The following is a 20,169-nucleotide window of genomic DNA, read 5'->3' on the forward strand; positions in this document are numbered from 1 at the left end:
CGCAGCAGGTCAGGCAGCATCCAAGTAGCAGGAGAATCGACGTTTCGGGCATAAGCCCTTCTTCAGGAATCAGTCTGTGCTGCTGGTCCCACTCCAGTCCGTGCTGCTGGGCCCAATCCAGTCCGTGGTGCTGGGCCCAATCCAGTCCGTGCTGCTGGGCCAGTGCTGCTGGACCCACTCCAGTCCATGCTGCTGGGCCCACTCCAGTCAGTGCTGCTGGGTCCACTCCAGTCCGTGCTGCTGGATCCACTCCAGTCTGTGCTGCCGGGCCCACTCCAGTCAGTGCTGCTGGGCCCAATCCAGTCCGTGCTGCCGGGCCCACTCCAGTCAGTGCTGCTGGGCCCAATCCAGTCTGTGCTGCTGGGCCAAATCCAGTACGTGCTGCTGGGCCAGTGCTGCTGGGTCCACTCCAGTCTGTGCTGCTGGTCCCACTCCAGTCTGTGCTGCTGGGCCCAATCCATTCAGTGCTGCTGGGCCCAATCCAGTCCGTGCTGCTGGGCCAGTGCTGCTAGGCCCACTCCAGTCCGTGCTGTTGGGCCCAATCCAGTCCGTGCTGCTGGGCCAGTGCTGCTGGGTCCACTTCAGTCTGTGCTGCTGGGTCCACTCCAGTCCGTGCTGCTGGGCCAGTGCTGTTGGGCCCACTCCAGTCTGTGCTGCTGGGCCTAATCCAGTCTGTGCTGCTGGGCCAGTGCTGCTCGGCCCAATCCAGTCCGTGCTGCCGGGCCCACTTCAGTCTGTGCTGCTGGTCCCACTCCAGTCCGTGCTGCTGGGCCCACTCCAGTCCGTGCTGCTGGGCCCACTCCAGTCCGTGCTGCTAGGCCCACTCCAGTCCGTGCTGCCGGGCCCACTCCAGTCCTTGCTGCTGAGCCCACTCCAGTCCGTGCTGCTGGTCCCACTCCAGTCTGTGCTGCTGGTCCCACTCCAGTCCGTGCTGCTAGGCCCACTCCAGCCAGTCTGCTGGTCCCACTCCAGTCCGTGCTGCTGGTCCCGCTCCAGTCCGTGCTGCTGGGCCCACTCCAGTCTGTGCTGCTGGGCCCACTCCAGTCCGTGCTGCTGGTCCCGCTCCAGTCCGTGCTGCTGGGCCCACTCCAGTCTGTGCTGCTGGGCCCACTCCAGTCCGTGCTGCTGGTCCCACTCCAGTCCGTGCTGCTGGGCCCACTCCAGTCCGTGCTGCTGGGCCCACTCCAGCCAGTCTGCTGGTCCCACTCCAGTCCGTTCTGCCGGGCCCACTTCAGTCTGTGCTGCTGGGCCCACTCAAGTCAGTGCTGCTGGTCCCACTCCAGCCAGTCTTCTGGTCCCACTCCAGTCTGTGCTGCTGGGCCCACTCCAGTCCATGCTGCTGGGCCCACTCCAGCCAGTCTGCTGGTACCACTCCAGTCCGTGCTGCCGGGCCCACTTCAGTCTGTGCTGCTGGGCCCACTCCAGTCAGTGCTGCTGGTCCCACTCCAGTCCGTGCTGCTGGGCCCACTCCAGTCCGTGCTGCTGCTCCCACTCCAGCCAGTCTGCTGGTCCCACTCCAGTCTGTGCTGCTGGTCCCACTCCAGTCCATGGTGCTGGGCCCAATCCAGCCAGTCTGCTGGTCCCACTCCAGTCCGTGCTGCTGGTCCCACTCCAGTCTGTGCTGCTGGGCCCACTCCAGTCTATGCTGCTGGGCCCACTCCAGCCAGTCTGCTGGTCCCACTCCAGTCCGTGCTGCTGGGCCCACTCCAGTCCGTGCTGCTGGGTCCACTCCAGTCTGTGCTGCTGGTCCCACTCCAGTCCATGCTGCTGGTCCCACTCCAGTCTGTGCTGCTGGGCCCACTTCAGTCTGTGCTGCTGGTCCCACTCCAGTCCGTGCTGCTGTGCCCACTCAAGTCCTACCGCTGGGCCCACTCCAGTCCGTGCAACTGGGCCTACCCTAGTCTGTGCTGCTGGTCCCACTCCAGTCCGTGCTGCCAGGCCCAATCCAGTCCGTGCTGCTGAGAGGAGAAAGTGAGGTCTGCAGATGCTGGAGATCAGAGCTGAAAATATGTTGCTGGAAAAGCGCAGCAGGTCAGGCAGCATCCAAGTAGCAGGAGAATCGACGTTTCGGGCATAAGCCCTTCTTCAGGAATCAGTCTGTGCTGCTGGTCCCACTCCAGTCCGTGCTGCTGGGCCCAATCCAGTCCGTGGTGCTGGGCCCAATCCAGTCCGTGCTGCTGGGCCAGTGCTGCTGGGCCCACTCCAGTCTGTGCTGCTGGATCCACTCCAGTCCATGCTGCTAGGCCCACTCCAGTCCGTGCTGCTGGATCCACTCCAGTCTGTGCTGCCGGGCCCACTCCAGTCAGTGCTGCTGGGCCCAATCCAGTCCGTGCTGCCGGGCCCACTCCAGTCAGTGCTGCTGGGCCCAATCCAGTCCGTGCTGCTGGGCCAAATCCAGTACGTGCTGCTGGGCCAGTGCTGCTGGGTCCACTCCAGTCTGTGCTGCTGGTCCCACTCCAGTCTGTGCTGCTGGGCCCAATCCATTCAGTGCTGCTGGGCCCAATCCAGTCCGTGCTGCTGGGCCAGTGCTGCTAGGCCCACTCCAGTCCGTGCTGTTGGGCCCAATCCAGTCCGTGCTGCTGGGCCAGTGCTGCTGGGTCCACTTCAGTCTGTGCTGCTGGGTCCACTCCAGTCCGTGCTGCTGGGCCAGTGCTGCTGGGCCCACTCCAGTCTGTGCTGCTGGGCCTAATCCAGTCTGTGCTGCTGGGCCAGTGCTGCTCGGCCCAATCCAGTCCGTGCTGCCGGGCCCACTTCAGTCTGTGCTGCTGGTCCCACTCCAGTCCGTGCTGCTGTGCCCACTCCAGTCCGTGCTGCTGGTCCCACTCCAGTCTGTGCTGCTGGTCCCACTCCAGTCCGTGCAGCTGCTCCCACTCCAGTCTGTGCTGCTGGTCCCACTCCAGTCCGTGCTGCTGGTCCCGCTCCAGTCCGTGCTGCTGGTCCCACTCCAGTCTGTGCTGCTAGGCCCACTCCAGCCAGTCTGCTGGTCCCACTCCAGTCCATGCTGCTGGGCCCACTCCAGTCCGTGCTGCTGGGCCCACTCCAGTCCGTGCTGCTGGGCCCACTCCAGCCAGTCTGCTGGTCCCACTCCAGTCCGTTCTGCCGGGCCCACTTCAGTCTGTGCTGCTGGGCCCACTCCAGTCCAAGCTGCTGGGCCCACTCCAGTCCGTGCTGCTGGTCCCAATCCAGCCAGTCTTCTGGTCCCACTCCAGTCTGTGCTGCTGGGCCCACTCCAGTCCGTGCTGCTGGGCCCACTCCAGCCAGTCTGCTGGTCCCACTCCAGTCCGTGCTGCCGGACCCACTTCAGTCTGTGCTGCTGGGCCCACTCCAGTCAGTGCTGCTGGTCCCACTCCAGTCCGTGCTGCTGGGCCCACTCCAGTCCGTGCTGCTGCTCCCACTCCAGCCAGTCTGCTGGTCCCACTCCAGTCTGTGCTGCTGGTCCCACTCCAGTCCATGGTGCTGGGCCCACTCCAGCCAGTCTGCTGGTCCCACTCCAGTCCGTGCTGCTGGTCCCACTCCAGTCCGTGCTGCTGGTCCCACTCCAGTCTGTGCTGCTGGGCCCACTCCAGTCTATGCTGCTGGGCCCACTCCAGCCAGTCTGCTGGTCCCACTCCAGTCCGTGCTGCTGGTCCCACTCCAGTCTGTGCTGCTGGGCCCACTCCAGTCTGTGCTGCTGGTCCCACTCCAGTCCGTGCTGCTGGGCCCACTCCAGTCCGTGCTGCTGGGCCCACTCCAGTCTGTGCTGCTGGTCCCACTCCAGTCCATGCTGCTGGTCCCACTCCAGTCTGTGCTGCTGGGCCCACTCCAGTCCGTGCTGCTGGTCCCACTCCAGTCCGTGCTGCTGTGCCCACTCAAGTCCTAGCGCTGGGTCCACTCCAGTCCATGCAACTGGGTCTACCCCAGTCTGTGCTGCTGGTCCCACTCCAGTCCGTGCTGCTGGGCCCACTCCAGTCCGTGCTGCTGGGCCCACTCCAGTCCGTGCTGCTGGATCCACTCCAGTCTGTGCTGCCGGGCCCACTCCAGTCAGTGCTGCTGGGCCCAATCCAGTCCGTGCTGCTGGGCCCACTCCAGTCAGTGCTGCTGGGCCCAATCCAGTCCGTGCTGCTGGGCCAAATCCAGTCCGTGCTGCTGAGAGGAGAAAGTGAGGTCTGCAGATGCTGGAGATCAGAGCTGAAAATGTGTTGCTGGAAAAGCGCAGCAGGTCAGGCAGCATCCAAGTAGCAGGAGAATCGACGTTTCGGGCATAAGCCCTTCTTCAGGAATCAGTCTGTGCTGCTGGTCCCACTCCAGTCCTTGCTGCTGGGCCCACTCCAGTCCTTGCTGCTGGGCCCAATCCAGTCCGTGGTGCTGGGCCCAATCCAGTCCGTGCTGCTGGGCCAGTGCTGCTGGGCCCACTCCAGTCTGTGCTGCTGGATCCACTCCAGTCCATGCTGCTGGGCCCACTCCAGTCCGTGCTGCCGGGCCCACTCCAGTCAGTGCTGCTGGGCCCAATCCAGTCTGTGCTGCTGGGCCCACTCCAGTCTGTGCTGCTGGGCCCACTCCAGTCTGTGCTGCCGGGCCCACTCCAGTCAGTGCTGCTGGGCCAAATCCAGTACGTGCTGCTGGGCCAGTGCTGCTGGGTCCACTCCAGTCTGTGCTGCTGGTCCCACTCCAGTCTGTGCTGCTGGGCCCAATCCATTCAGTGCTGCTGGGCCCAATCCAGTCCGTGTTGCTGGGCCAGTGCTGCTAGGCCCACTCCAGTCCGTGCTGTTGGGCCCAATCCAGTCCGTGCTGCTGAGCCAGTGCTGCTGGGTCCACTTCAGTCTGTGCTGCTGGGTCCACTCCAGTCCGTGCTGCTGGGCCAGTGCTGCTGGGCCCACTCCAGTCTGTGCTGCTGGGCCTAATCCAGTCTGTGCTGCTGGGCCAGTGCTGCTCGGCCCACTCCAGTCCGTGCTGCTGGTCCCACTCCAGTCTGTGCTGCTGGTCCCACTCCAGTCCGTGCTGCTGGGCCCACTTCAGTCTGTGCTGCTGGTCCCACTCCAGTCCGTGCAGCTGCTCCCACTCCAGTCTGTGCTGCTGGGCCCACTCCAGTCCGTGCTGCTGGTCCCGCTCCAGTCCGTGCTGCTGGGCCCACTCCAGTCTGTGCTGCTGGGCCCACTCCAGTCTGTGCTGCTGGGCCCACTCCAGCCAGTCTGCTGGGCCCACTCCAGTCCGTGCTGCTGGGCCCACTCCAGTCCGTGCTGCTGGGCCCACTCCAGTCCGTGCTGCTGGGCCCACTCCAGCCAGTCTGCTGGTTCCACTCCAGTCCGTGCTGCTGGTCCCACTCCAGTCCATGGTGCTGGGCCCACTCCAGCCAGTCTTCTGGTCCCACTCCAGTCTGTGCTGCTGGTCCCACTCCAGTCCATGCTGCCGGGCCCACTCCAGTCAGTGCTGCTGGTCCCACTCCAGCCAGTCTTCTGGTCCCACTCCAGTCTGTGCTGCTGGGCCCACTCCAGTCCGTGCTGCTGGGCCCACTCCAGCCAGTCTGCTGGTCCCACTCCAGTCCGTGCTGCCGGGCCCACTCCAGTCTGTGCTGCTGGGCCCACTCCAGTCTATGCTGCTGGGCCCACTCCAGCCAGTCTGCTGGTCCCACTCCAGTCCGTGCTGCTGGGTCCACTCCAGTCCGTGCTGCCGGGCCCACTTCAGTCTGTGCTGCTGGGCCCACTCCAGTCAGTGCTGCTGGTCCCACTCCAGTCCGTGCTGCTGGGCCCACTCCAGTCCGTGCTGCTGCTCCCACTCCAGCCAGTCTGCTGGTCCCACTCCAGTCTGTGCTGCTGGTCCCACTCCAGTCCATGGTGCTGGGCCCACTCCAGCCAGTCTGCTGGTCCCACTCCAGTCCGTGCTGCTGGTCCCACTCCAGTCTGTGCTGCTGGTCCCACTCCAGTCCGTGCTGCTGGTCCCACTCCAGTCCGTGCTGCTGGTCCCACTCCAGTCTGTGCTGCTGGTCCCACTCCAGTCCATGGTGCTGGGCCCACTCCAGCCAGTCTGCTGGGCCCACTCCAGTCCGTGCTGCTGGGCCCACTCCAGTCTGTGCTGCTGGTCCCACTCCAGTCCATGCTGCTGGTCCCACTCCAGTCTGTGCTGCTGGGCCCACTTCAGTCTGTGCTGCTGGTCCCACTCCAGTCCGTGCTGCTGTGCCCACTCAAGTCCTACCGCTGGGCCCACTCCAGTCCATGCAACTGGGCCTACCCCAGTCTGTGCTGCTGGTCCCACTCCAGTCCGTGCTGCTGGGCCCAATCCAGTCCGTGCTGCCGGGCCCACTCCAGTCAGTGCTGCTGGGCCCAATCCAGTCCGTGCTGCTGAGAGGAGAAAGTGAGGTCTGCAGATGCTGGAGATCAGAGCTGAAAATATGTTGCTGGAAAAGCGCAGCAGGTCAGGCAGCATCCAAGTAGCAGGAGAATCGACGTTTCGGGCATAAGCCCTTCTTCAGGAATCAGTCTGTGCTGCTGGTCCCACTCCAGTCCTTGCTGCTGGGCCCAATCCAGTCCGTGCTGCTGGGCCAGTGCTGCTGGGCCCACTCCAGTCTGTGCTGCTGGATCCACTCCAGTCCATGCTGCTAGGCCCACTCCAGTCCGTGCTGCTGGATCCACTCCAGTCTGTGCTGCCGGGCCCAATCCAGTCCGTGCTGCCGGGCCCACTCCAGTCAGTGCTGCTGGGCCCAATCCAGTCCGTGCTGCTGGGCCAAATCCAGTACGTGCTGCTGGGCCAGTGCTGCTGGGTCCACTCCAGTCTGTGCTGCTGGTCCCACTCCAGTCTGTGCTGCTGGGCCCAATCCATTCAGTGCTGCTGGGCCCAATCCAGTCCGTGCTGCTGGGCCAGTGCTGCTAGGCCCACTCCAGTCCGTGCTGTTGGGCCCAATCCAGTCCGTGCTGCTGGGCCAGTGCTGCTGGGTCCACTTCAGTCTGTGCTGCTGGGTCCACTCCAGTCTGTGCTGCTGGGCCAGTGCTGCTGGGCCCACTCCAGTCTGTGCTGCTGGGCCTAATCCAGTCTGTGCTGCTGGGCCAGTGCTGCTCGGCCCAATCCAGTCCGTGCTGCCGGGCCCACTTCAGTCTGTGCTGCTGGTCCCACTCCAGTCCGTGCTGCTGAGCCCACTCCAGTCCGTGCTGCTGGTCCCACTCCAGTCTGTGCTGCTGGTCCCACTCCAGTCCGTGCTGCTGATCCCGCTCCAGTCCGTGCTGCTGGTCCCACTCCAGTCTGTGCTGCTGGGCCCACTCCAGCCAGTCTGCTGGTCCCACTCCAGTCCATGCTGCTAGGCCCACTCCAGTCCGTGCTGCTGGGCCCACTCCAGTCCGTGCTGCTGGGCCCACTCCAGCCAGTCTGCTGGTCCCAATCCAGTCCGTTCTGCCGGGCCCACTTCAGTCTGTGCTGCTGGGCCCACTCCAGTCCATGCTGCTGGGCCCACTCCAGTCCGTGCTGCTGGTCCCACTCCAGCCAGTCTTCTGGTCCCACTCCAGTCTGTGCTGCTGGGCCCACTCCAGTCCGTGCTGCTGGGCCCACTCCAGCCAGTCTGCTGGTCCCACTCCAGTCCGTGCTGCCGGGCCCACTTCAGTCTGTGCTGCTGGGCCCACTCCAGTCAGTGCTGCTGGTCCCACTCCAGTCCGTGCTGCTGGGCCCACTCCAGTCCGTGCTGCTGGTCCCACTCCAGCCAGTCTGCTGGTCCCACTCCAGTCTGTGCTGCTGGTCCCACTCCAGTCCCTGGTGCTGGGCCCACTCCAGCCAGTCTGCTGGTCCCACTCCAGTCCGTGCTGCTGGTCCCACTCCAGTCTGTGCTGCTGGGCCCACTCCAGTCTATGCTGCTGGGCCCACTCCAGCCAGTTTGCTGGTCCCACTCCAGTCCGTGCTGCTGGTCCCACTCCAGTCTGTGCTGCTGGGCCCACTCCAGTCTGTGCTGCTGGTCCCACTCCAGTCCGTGCTGCTGGGCCCACTCCAGTCCGTGCTGCTGGGCCCACTCCAGTCTGTGCTGCTGGTCCCACTCCAGTCCATGCTGCTGGTCCCACTCCAGTCTGTGCTGCTGGGCCCACTCCAGTCCGTGCTGCTGGTCCCACTCCAGTCCGTGCTGCTGTGCCCACTCAAGTCCTAGCGCTGGGTCCACTCCAGTCCATGCAACTGGGTCCACTCCAGTCCATGCAACTGGGTCTACCCCAGTCTGTGCTGCTGGTCCCACTCCAGTCCGTGCTGCTGGGCCCACTCCAGTCCGTGCTGCTGGGCCCACTCCAGTCCGTGCTGCTGAGAGGAGAAAGTGAGGTCTGCAGATGCTGGAGATCAGAGCTGAAAATGTGTTGCTGGAAAAGCGCAGCAGGTCAGGCAGCATCCAAGTAGCAGGAGAATCGACGTTTCGGGCATAAGCCCTTCTTCAGGAATCAGTCTGTGCTGCTGGTCCCACTCCAGTCCTTGCTGCTGGGCCCACTCCAGTCCGTGCTGCTGGTCCCAATCCAGTCCGTGCTGCTGGGCCAGTGCTGCTGGGCCCACTCCAGTCTGTGCTGCTGGATCCACTCCAGTCCATGCTGCTGGGCCCACTCCAGTCCATGGTGCTGGGCCCACTCCAGTCCGTGCTGCTGGTCCCAATCCAGTCCGTGCTGCTGGGCCAGTGCTGCTGGGCCCACTCCAGTCTGTGCTGCTGGATCCACTCCAGTCCATGCTGCTGGTCCCACTCCAGTCCATGGTGCTGGGCCCACTCCAGCCAGTCTGCTGGTCCCACTCCAGTCCGTGCTGCTGGTCCCACTCCAGTCTGTGCTGCTGGGCCCACTCCAGTCTATGCTGCTGGGCCCACTCCAGCCAGTCTGCTGGTCCCACTCCAGTCCGTGCTGCTGGGCCCACTCCAGTCCTTGCTGCTGGGCCCACTCCAGCCAGTCTGCTGGTCCCACTCCAGTCCGTGCTGCCGGGCCCACTCCAGTCAATGCTGCTGGGCCCAATCCAGTCTGTGCTGCTGGGCCCACTCCAGTCTGTGCTGCTGGGCCCACTCCAGTCTGTGCTGCTGGGCCCACTCCAGTCAGTGCTGCCGGGCCCACTCCAGTCAGTGCTGCTGGGCCAAATCCAGTACGTGCTGCTGGGCCAGTGCTGCTGGGTCCACTCCAGTCTGGGCTGCTGGTCCCACTCCAGTCTGTGCTGCTGGGCCCAATCCATTCAGTGCTGCTGGGCCCAATCCGGTCCGTGCTGCTGGGCCAGTGCTGCTAGGCCCACTCCAGTCCGTGCTGTTGGGCCCAATCCAGTCCGTGCTGCTGGGCCAGTGCTGCTGGGTCCACTTCAGTCTGTGCTGCTGGGTCCACTCCAGTCCGTGCTGCTGGGCCAGTGCTGCTGGGCCCACTCCAGTCTGTGCTGCTGGGCCTAATCCAGTCTGTGCTGCTGGACCAGTGCTGCTCGGCCCAATCCAGTCCGTGCTGCCGGGCCCACTTCAGTCTGTACTGCTGAGCCCACTCCAGTCCGTGCTGCTGGTCCCACTCCAGTCTGTGCTGCTGGTCCCACTCCAGTCCGTGCTGCTGGGCCCACTTCAGTCTGTGCTGCTGGTCCCACTCCAGTCCGTGCAGCTGCTCCCACTCCAGTCTGTGCTGCTGGGCCCAATCCAGTCCGTGCTGCTGGTCCCGCTCCAGTCCGTGCTGCTGGTCCCGCTCCAGTCCGTGCTGCTGGGCCCACTCCAGTCTGTGCTGCTGGGCCCACTCCAGTCTGTGCTGCTGGGCCCACTCCAGCCAGTCTGCTGGGCCCACTCCAGTCCGGGCTGCTGGGCCCACTCCAGTCCGTGCTGCTGGGCCCACTCCAGTCCGTGCTGCTGGGCCCACTCCAGCCAGTCTGCTGGTTCCACTCCAGTCCGTGCTGCTGGTCCCACTCCAGTCCATGGTGCTGGGCCCACTCCAGCCAGTCTTCTGGTCCCACTCCAGTCTGTGCTGCTGGTCCCACTCCAGTCCGTGCTGCTGGTCCCACTCCAGCCAGTCTTCTGGTCCCACTCCAGTCTGTGCTGCTGGGCCCACTCCAGTCCGTGCTGCTGGGCCCACTCCAGTCCGTGCTGCTGGGCCCACTCCAGCCAGTCTGCTGGTCCCACTCCAGTCCGTGCTGCCGGGCCCACTTCAGTCTGTGCTGCTGGGCCCACTCCAGTCAGTCTGCTGGTCCCACTCCAGTCTGTGCTGCTGGTCCCACTCCAGTCCATGGTGCTGGGCCCACTCCAGCCAGTCTGCTGGTCCCACTCCAGTCCGTGCTGCTGGTCCCACTCCAGTCTGTGCTGCTGGGCCCACTCCAGTCTATGCTGCTGGGCCCACTCCAGCCAGTCTGCTGGTCCCACTCCAGTCCGTGCTGCTGGGCCCACTCCAGTCCTTGCTGCTGGGCCCACTCCAGCCAGTCTGCTGGTCCCACTCCAGTCCGTGCTGCTGGGCCCACTCCAGTCCTTGCTGCTGGTCCCACTCCAGCCAGTCTGCTGGTCCCACTCCAGTCTGTACTGCTGGTCCCACTCCAGTCCATGCTGCTGGGCCCACTCCAGCCAGTCTGCTGGGCCCACTCCAGTCCGTGCTGCTGGTCCCACTCCAGCCAGTCTGCTGGTCCCACTCCAGTCTGTACTGCTGGTCCCACTCCAGTCCATGCTGCTGGGCCCACTCCAGCCAGTCTGCTGGGCCCACTCCAGTCCGTGCTGCTGGTCCCACTCCAGCCAGTCTGCTGGTCCCACTACAGTCTGTGCTGCTGGTCCCACTCCAGTCCATGGTGCTGGGCCCACTCCAGCCAATCTGCTGGTCCCACTCCAGTCCGTGCTGCTGGTCCCACTCCAGTCTGTGCTGCTGGGCCCACTCCAGTCTATGCTGCTGGGCCCACTCCAGCCAGTCTGCTGGTCCCACTCCAGTCCGTGCTGCTAGGCCCACTCCAGTCCGTGCTGCTGGTCCCACTCCAGCCAGTCTGCTGGTCCCACTCCAGTCTGTACTGCTGGTCCCACTCCAGTCCATGCTGCTGGGCCCACTCCAGCCAGTCTGCTGGGCCCACTCCAGTCCGTGCTGCTGGTCCCACTCCAGCCAGTCTGCTGGTCCCACTACAGTCTGTGCTGCTGGTCCCACTCCAGTCCATGGTGCTGGGCCCACTCCAGCCAATCTGCTGGTCCCACTCCAGTCCGTGCTGCTGGTCCCACTCCAGTCTGTGCTGCTGGGCCCACTCCAGTCTATGCTGCTGGGCCCACTCCAGTCCGTGCTGCTGGTCCCACTCCAGCCAGTCTGCTGGTCCCACTCCAGTCTGTACTGCTGGTCCCACTCCAGCCAGTCTGCTGGTCCCACTCCAGCCAGTCTGCTGGTCCCACTCCAGTCTGTACTGCTGGTCCCACTCCAGCCAGTCTGCTGGTCCCACTCCAGCCAGTCTGCTGGTCCCACTCCAGTCTGTACTGCTGGTCCCACTCCAGTCTGTGCTGCTGGGCCCACTCCAGTCTATGCTGCTGGGCCCACTCCAGTCCGTGCTGCTGGTCCCACTCCAGCCAGTCTGCTGGTCCCACTCCTGTCTGTACTGCTGGTCCCACTCCAGTCCATGCTGCTGGGCCCACTCCAGCCAGTCTGCTGGGCCCACTCCAGTCCGTGCTGCCGGGCTCCCTCACCCCAATGCCATTGCCAATCCAAGCGCTTCACCAAGAGATAAGTGAAATAAAACAGAAGAAACAAACAAGAGGGGAGAAAAACAAAGAAAAGAAATGAAATGAAATGCAGACGAGCCTGACTCCACCCGCCATCTTGCTGGAAGGAGTATCTCAATCACTTTCCAGAGAAACCACATTAAACATTAAATCACATTATTCAGGTGTGAGTGAGTTACCGAGTGACTGTCACAGCCATCGTGGCCTGGCATGAATCTCAGCTACCATGTTGCCCATTCAGAAGGCAGGGATTGGTTAACCATTAACCACTGTCTGAGTACCAGGTTACACACAGTCAATTCATCAAGCACCACACTGTCACAGAATTTGTAGGTTAAATGTTGCAGGTTAAACATCACAGAGAACCAGGGGTGACTCTCATAGTAGAGGAAGCTTTACTCTGTATCTAGCCCTGTGCTGTCCCTGTCCTGGGAGCGTTTGATGGGGAAACTGTGTAGAGGGAGCTTTACTTTCAGTTTTAAAGAGGAGAGGAGGCTATGGAATGAGATGATCTGATGGAGTACAGTTTGCTGAACTGACAGTGAATCTGGAATATGCTATTAATTCAGGGTCTATATGAATTAAGTGTACTCCGTATATTTTTAAATGGATTGGCCTATTCCATGGAAATCCGTACTGTCCCTCATAGTTACACAGAAATACAGAGAGAGAAGAGGGAGGGGGAGGGAGGAATTTGAAGGAGCTGGAGGTTTGAGGGGAGGCTGTGAAGATGAGGGACTGACCGTCATGCTGTATTACTGTTTGTTCCAGGGCCCAGCCCAGATTTCTGCTTGTGAATGTCACCGTGTTCGGAATCATCGTACATTCTCAGTTACTAGCTGCGGTGAGTCAAATCCTCACTTTACCTGCAACTGGAACTCTGTTGGGATTGGTTCATAAATGAACCCCCCTCCCCCACCCCCCACCCTGAAGTATCTCGAGGTGACACAGTTCTTCTGGTCTCAGCCAGGCCATTGTGAGTGGGCTGCTGAACTGTGGAAGACATCCTACCCTCACACTGCACCCTCACATGCACTATGTACACCTCTGGCATCAGATGGGGGCTGGGTCTCATTTGGCTGTGATGCCTCTCACAGTTAAATATCCTGGCGGTGATAAAGGGAGCAGCAGCATTCTGACGTTAACCTCAGTGGAGAGCAGGTGACACAGAGTAACTCCATCCTGAACTAGGTCCAGCCTCTGATTTTCCAATCTTTATAAAGCACTGCAATTGGTGAAGGAGTGTAGGGAGGATCGGGGATGGAGGGAGATTGGCTGGTCACAGACAACAATATCCTATCAACAAGCAAGACCCCATGTCTAATCCCCAGATAGTCGAGTTCACCTCTCTTAGCTGAGGCGGGAATAGCGGCTATTTGACTGGGTGAGGCAGGGCAAGACAGGAGGTGAATATTACATTAAATGGTGAAACTTTCAGAAATCCCAGTCCAAACCCACACTTTCTGTATCGGTCAATGTGCCAAATTAATGGCCTCTCCTCTGGTCTAACCATGGTGCATGGCAGGCTATTAGACTACAGTAGGCATCACAGTCAAACCGTCACCCAGACCTGACTGCATTGCCTTCCAGTGCCACTCATCCCTCCCACCCTCTGGTCCTCCGCACACATGCCCCCATCCAACCCTCACCTACCACTGGGTCCGGGTAATGAGTGGGTTTGTAAAGACTGAAGGATCAGACCCAGTGCCTGACTCAGGATTGGGTCACTCCAGGTTCCATCCATGATGGGCTGAGTGGTCTCTACCTGTACAGTAACCATTCTCTCACTGAGCGGGTGCTATCACCATCTCACCCTGCATTCCCCGGTAACCACCTCTCCACAGTCAGTGACTGCAGTTTTTTTAGAATCTAAAGAAGGATATTTGGCTACAGGGTGCATCACAGCCAGGCAGATGTTCTGACAGCTGTGAACTCTCCACCCAGACACACTGATCAGCCACAGATCATACACTGGGAGAGGCCATTCTGTCCATAATACCTTTTCGGGACCCTGTACTGTGGTTTGTCCCCATATGACCTCCTTACTCCACCCACTCCCTTCCCAGGATCTCCTGGAGTTGTGGGTGAACTAGCAGCTCGCACCGCTGTCATCTCATTTCCTTTCTGACTGTTTTTCTCTCTCTCTCTCTCTCTCTCTCTCCCTCCCTCCCTCTCTCTCTGTCTCTCTCTCTCCCTCCCTCCCTCTCTCGCTCCCTCTCTCTCTCTCTCTCTCCCTCCCGCCCTCTATCTCTCCCTCTCTCTCTCTCTCCCTCCCTCTCTCGCTCCCTCTCTCTCTCTCTGTCTCTCTCTCTCCCTCCCTCCCTCTCTCTCTCCCTCCCTTCCTCCCTCTCTCCCTCCCTCCTTCTCTCTCTCCTCTCTCTCTCTGTCTCTCTCTCTCTCTCTCTCTCTAACAGGATCACCGTCGAATGGAGCTCTCTTCTGGCAGTGAGTGGAATCTGTGGCAGAGCTGGTCTCCGTGCTCCAGTACATGTGGAGGGGGTGTTGCCACTAGGGTCCGGAGATGTTTGATCAGGTACCAGCATCAGGCCCTTCATAACCCCTGAACCCTCATCTCCTCCATAACCCCTGACTCCCATCCCCTTCACAATTCTTGACCCCACCTCCTCCATAACCCCTGACCCCCCCACCCCCTCCATAAGCCTTGACCCCTCTTCATTCATAACCCCTGAGTCCCCCACCCCCTCCATAACACCTAACTCCACCTGGACTCAATCCCCTCCATAACCCTTGACCTCACCCCCTTCACATGCCTGACTCCCACTCCATTCATAACCCCTTAACCCCCACACACTCCATAACCCCTGACCCCAGCCTGTCCATAATCCTGACCTCATCAACTTCATAACCCCTAACCCCTAACTTCTTAATAACCTCTGGCCCCACCCCTTTCATGACCCATGACCCCCACTCCATTCACAACTCTGATGACTTCCACTCTGAAGATTCTGCTTTTATAAATTTCAGCATTGGAGGATCGTCTGTGTATAACGCACAGTCTTTATCATACACGGTGTACATAACACACGGGGTATATAACACACAGGGTATATAACACACAGGGTATATAACACATGGGGTATATAACACACGGGGTACATAACACATGGGATATATAACACACAGGGTATATAACACATGGGGTATATAACACACAGGGTACATAACACACGGGGTATATAACACACAGGGTATATAACACACGGGGTACATAACACACAGGGTATATAACACACGGGGTATATAACACACAGGGTATATAATACACGGGGTACATAACACACGGGGTATATAACACACGGGGTACATAACATACGGTGTACATAACACACGGGGTATATAACACACAGGGTATATAACACATAGGGTATATAACACATGGGGTACATAACACATGGGGTATATAACACACGGGGTATATAACACATAGGGTATATAACACACGGGGTACATAACACACAGGGTATATAACACACAGGGTACATAACACACAGGGTATATAACACACGGGGTATATAACACACAGGGTATATAATACACGGGGTATATAACACATAGGGTATATAACACACGGGGTACATAACACACAGGGTATATAACACACAGGGTATATAACACACGGGGTATATAACACACAGGGTATATAATACACGGGGTACATAACACATGGGGTATATAACACACGGGGTACATAACATACGGTGTACATAACACACGGGGTATATAACACACAGGGTATATAACACACGGGGCACATAACACACGGGGCACATAACACACGGGGCACATAACACATGGGGTATATAACACATGGGGTATATAACACACAGGGTATATAATACACGGGGTACATAACACACGGGGTATATAACACATGGGGTATATAACACTGGGTATAACACACAGGGTATATAATACATGGGATATATAACACACGGGGTATATGACACACAGTATACATAATACATGGGATATTACACAGGTATAACACATTGTCTATATAACCCTCAATGTATATCACACATGGTATATAACAGTATTGTGGGTCTACCTACAGCACAAGGACTGCAGTGGTTCAAGAAGACAGCTCACCACCACCTTCTCAAGGTCAATAAATGCTGACCCAGCCAGCAACACCCACATCCTGTGAACTAATGGAAAAATAAATCTTCCTTTTGAAAGAATCTCTGAATTTTGCCACAACCACTTCCTGTGGGAATGAGATCCACATTCTCATCACTCTCTCATTAGGGAACTTGCTCCTTATTTGCCTGTTTTGGTTGTTTGCAATTCTCTTGTATTTTTGACCCTCCTTTGGACTTTCCCACAAGTGGAAACATAGCTCACCACATTCTCCCTGGCCAACCCACTCATCATTTTACTGAACTCTATCAGATCACCTTTCCATTTCAACTTTTCTGGAATATTGCTAACCTGCTTAATTGTTGCCGATAGCTGCAGCCTCTCAATTCTGGATTATTCTTAATTGCACTTTCCACTGTGTTTAGAAAGGAAGGAGAACTCGGAACAGTGCTCAGTCCTGAGAGAAATAGGAACTGCTGGAGAAACTCAGCAGGTCAGATACCAACTGTGGAGAGAGAAACAGAGTTAACATTTCAACTCTGGCATGATTCAGAACAGACATGGTGACCTGACAGGGGGGTTCTATCCAAGATTACTGATTTTGAACTCTTTATTTCGAGGAATATTGAATCCCAGCGCTGGGTTAGTGTTTGTCATTGATTCGGTGGCTTCTGGGTTGTTTCTACCTTCCCCACCTCTCTGCTCCTGTCTCTATAACTGTCCGTCACTTCCCGGTGATGCTCAGTCTGAGGGCAGGGAAGAGACCGCTATTCCATTTCAGGGAAAGCTGCAGGAAGCAAGTTCTCGAAGATTGCAGATTCCCCACATTGGCTCGTCACATCCTCAGGTAGCTTGCCTGGACCCTATCTCTAGCAGCTCAGTGAGGCATCATGCCCATATCACGTTACCCCCCCCAACCAATTGATGGGATCAAACGCAAAATCTCCACTGTGTATCAGAGAATGGGTGTGCACATGTCTATCTGTGTGCATGTACCTATGTGTGCGTGCCTGGGTGTTTGCTAGTGTTTGTATGTGCCTGGGTGTGGGGTTTGATTGTGCATATGTGCCTGTGCATTTCTTTGTGTGTGTGTGTGTGTGTGTGTGTGTGCGCGTGTGCGTGTGTCTGCACATGACTGTGTGTGTGTTTGTGTAAGAGTGTATTTGTATGACTGTGTGAGAATCTTTGTGTGTGAATGTGTGTATGTGTGTCTGTATGTGTTTGCCTATGAGCATGTGTTTGTGTTTGTGTGTGTATATGTGTATATGAGTCAGTATGTGTGTGTGTGTATGAGTGAATGTGTGTATCTGTTCTGTGTGTTTGTGTGTCTGTTCATGTATGTTTGTGAGTGTGTATGTGTGTGTGTGTGTGTGTGAGAGAGAGAGAGAGAGAGAGACTGAATGTTCTCTGTTTTTCATTCACAGACATCCCTTTGGAAAGCCCTGTCCAGGGGACCAGAGACAGTACAAGGTGTGTGCTACTGAGGTAAGATCATCCAAAAACATTTTGGAAGGTTCTTACCAGCAACTTCCCCCAATTCAGTCCACAGAGTCCTTTTTTCTCATGATGAACGTATTACTGAGCTTTCCTGTGTGTAAGGGCATGGCACTGCGGGGGTTCCATTACAAGAGGGGACTGGACACAGGGTCCAGAGAATGAGTTCAAAACCCATCATGTCACGTTGAGTATTTGAATTCTGTTGAAGACTTTAAAATCTGAAAACAGTCTTGGCACAAGTTGTTGGAATCCAGTGGATTCACATGTTGACTGATCTAACCTGCACATGTCCAGCCCCAAACTAACTTGACCTGCCCCTAAAGTTGCCACTTGTTTGTGTGAAAATGTAACCATCTTCTCCAGGGCAACTGCGCATGGACAACAGACACCGATACCAAATGGACAATAAATAAGTGAGATTCCCCCAACATGGCACAGTGCTCTCATGAGTGTAAGGCTGTAGATTGATGTGTGGCCTTCAAACTTTGGCTGATCCTGACTGACTTACCTCCAGCATGCTCAAAGGGCCGTGCTAAAACAATATAGAATAACTTCAACAGTGATATCAGGCCTGTGGCAAGGGTAATACTGAGTCTACATGTGGTGTAATTCTGGATCTTGGACCTGTTCTGGGGTATCTCTGAGTCTTTCCTTGAAAATATTAGGCCTCAACTCTGGTGTAAGATTGGGCCTGTTCCTGTGTTAATTTTGGATCTGATATTGGTGTAATACTGACCCCATTCCTTGGGTAATATTGGACTTGTTCCTTTGGTAATATCGGACATGTTGTTAGGGTAATATCGAACCTGTTGCTGGGGTACTATCAGGCCTGTTTCTGGGGTAATATCACACCTGTTGCTGAGGTAATATTGAGACTGTTGCTGGGGTAATATTGAGATTGTTGATGGAAAATATCAGGCCTATTGCTGGGGTAATATCGGACCTGTTGCTGAGAAAATATTGGGCCTGTTGCTGGGGTAATATCAGGCCTATTGCTGGGGTAATATCGGGCCTGTGGCTGGGGTAATATCAGGCCTGTTGCTGGGGTAATATCAGGCCTGTCGCTGAGGTAATATCCAGCCTGTTGATGGGGTAATATCAGGCCTGTTGCTGAGGTAATATTGAGATTGTTGATGGGGTAATATCAGGCCTATTGCTGGGGTAATATAGGACTTGTTGCTGAGATAATATCGGGCCTGTCGCTGAGGTAATATCAGGCCTGTCACTGGGGTGATATCGGACCTGTTGCCGGGGTAATATCAGGCCTGTTGCTGGGGTGACATCGGACCTGTTGCCGGGGTAGCATCAGGCCTGTTGCTGGGGTAATATCAGGCCTGTTGCTGGGGTGATATCGGACCTGTTGCCGGAGTAGTATCAGGCTTTTTGCTGGGGTAATATCAGGCCTGTTGCTGGGGTAATGTCAGGCCTGTTGCTGGGGTAATTACAGGCCTGTTGCTGGGGTGATATCGGACCTGTTGCCGGAGTAGCATCAGGCCTGTTGCTGGGGTAATATCAGGCCTGTTGCTGGGGTGATATTGGACCTGTTGCCGGGGTAGCATCAGGCCTTTTGCTGGGGTAATATCAGGCCTGTTGCTGGGGTGATATCGGACCTGTTGCCGGGGTAGCATCAGGCCTGTTGCTGGGGTAATATCAGGCCTGTTGCTGGGGTGATATCGGACCTGTTGCCGGGGTAGAGTCAGGCCTGTTGCTGGGGTAATGTCAGGCCTGTTGCTGGGGTTCTGAAGCTGTCTCTGTCTCTCCTCAGGACTGCCCCCCAGGTACCAAGGATTTCCGACAGCTTCAATGTGCAGCCTACAATGGCCGCCAGATCCCCCAGATCCGAGGCGCTGCCTTTGAGTGGGTTCCTTTCTTTGGAGGTGAGAGACTTCCCGTTCTTGCAGCTTTCAGCCCTTTCCCGAAGACCATCCCCAGGGAATGATTGTCAAGGAATCAGCTTCCTTTCCACCCTGCCCCAGGGTGTATACAGCTGTAAGCTGTGTGACCATTGAAGGCCCTATTCCAGATAACAAACACAGCATCATATCAGATAGTTCATGTAATACCATTAAACTATCCAGTGTGTGCTGGGGATATTTAATACATCTGTCATTTCAACATTATGATATTAGATTTAGCACAGGAAGTTAAACAGAAAGAAAGAATCGCATTTATATAGCATTTTTCACGACCCCAGGAAGTCTGAGAGCATTTCACAGCCTGTGAGTTGCCTTAAATGTGGTGATTAATGAGTATATGATTATCTACCAGAGGTTCCGTGTCACGGGTCGGGGATTCTGTGGCTGATGGGGCCTGACCCCAGACCCCATCTCCAGCCGTGGGTTTTGGGAAGTGTCTCTGGGAGTTGGGATTGGTTCGTGACCTCGAGATTTAAAAACGTAGTCACGGTGGGAATGTAGGAAACGCAGCAGCCATTGCGTACACAGCAGGATCCCACAAACGGCAGTGTGATCATCTGTTTTTGTGACGTTGGTTGTGGGATAACGATTGGCCAGGACACAGCCACTGGTTTTCATTGACATATCGCCATGGGATTCTTCCCCAGGCAACTCGGAGGGCACCTACTTATCATCTCAAAGTGAAGGCGGTTTCTCTGGCTGCACACTGGGGCAGCAAGGGCCCAGGTTTTGTCTCGGGTTTCTGCGGTCTGGCTGTGATTGATGGGTGCTCCATGGGATTACAGTGCCTGATCTTTACTGTGAGATGGTTGTGTGTACTGTATCGAGCTGGCATACCCAGGGAGTGCTGCGTTCTCAGTGAAGGCTATCTTTGAACAAGATAGTAAACTGAGATCTTATGTCCTCTCTCAGGTCAATGTGAAAGGTCCCATAGCTGTTATAACTCCCTTCTTTGACCAACATCACTCACAGTAAATTTACTAATGCATCGGTTCAGTTAATGTTTGTGGGGTCCAGCTGTACAGGAACAGAGACTGTGGTTGAAATAATGCG

At 57.4% G+C, this 20,169-nt stretch overlaps 1 protein-coding gene across 4 annotated transcripts in view; it reads left to right on the forward strand.

Annotated features, from left to right (window-relative positions):
* adamtsl5 (ADAMTS like 5) overlaps positions 1 to 20,169 on the forward strand; it is a 53,183-nt gene that overhangs the window by 9,852 nt on the left and 23,162 nt on the right. Inside the window, exons 2-5 of one of the 4 annotated variants that reach the window (XM_087982036.1) lie at positions 12,374 to 12,446; positions 14,017 to 14,135; positions 17,128 to 17,188; positions 18,966 to 19,077. In XM_087982036.1, coding sequence (XP_087838162.1) covers positions 12,374 to 12,446; positions 14,017 to 14,135; positions 17,128 to 17,188; positions 18,966 to 19,077 — 365 coding nt within the window. The remainder of the gene's footprint in view (positions 1 to 12,373; positions 12,447 to 14,016; positions 14,136 to 17,127; positions 17,189 to 18,965; positions 19,078 to 20,169) is intronic. The other 3 variants (XM_087982037.1, XM_087982038.1, XM_087982039.1) reach the window with 3 other exon arrangements.

The sequence above is a fragment of the Chiloscyllium plagiosum genome, unplaced genomic scaffold, assembly GCF_037043375.1.
Source record: "Chiloscyllium plagiosum isolate Xiang-an unplaced genomic scaffold, Cpla_swu_hap1 HiC_scaffold_42, whole genome shotgun sequence".
Taxonomy (NCBI): domain Eukaryota; kingdom Metazoa; phylum Chordata; class Chondrichthyes; order Orectolobiformes; family Hemiscylliidae; genus Chiloscyllium; species Chiloscyllium plagiosum.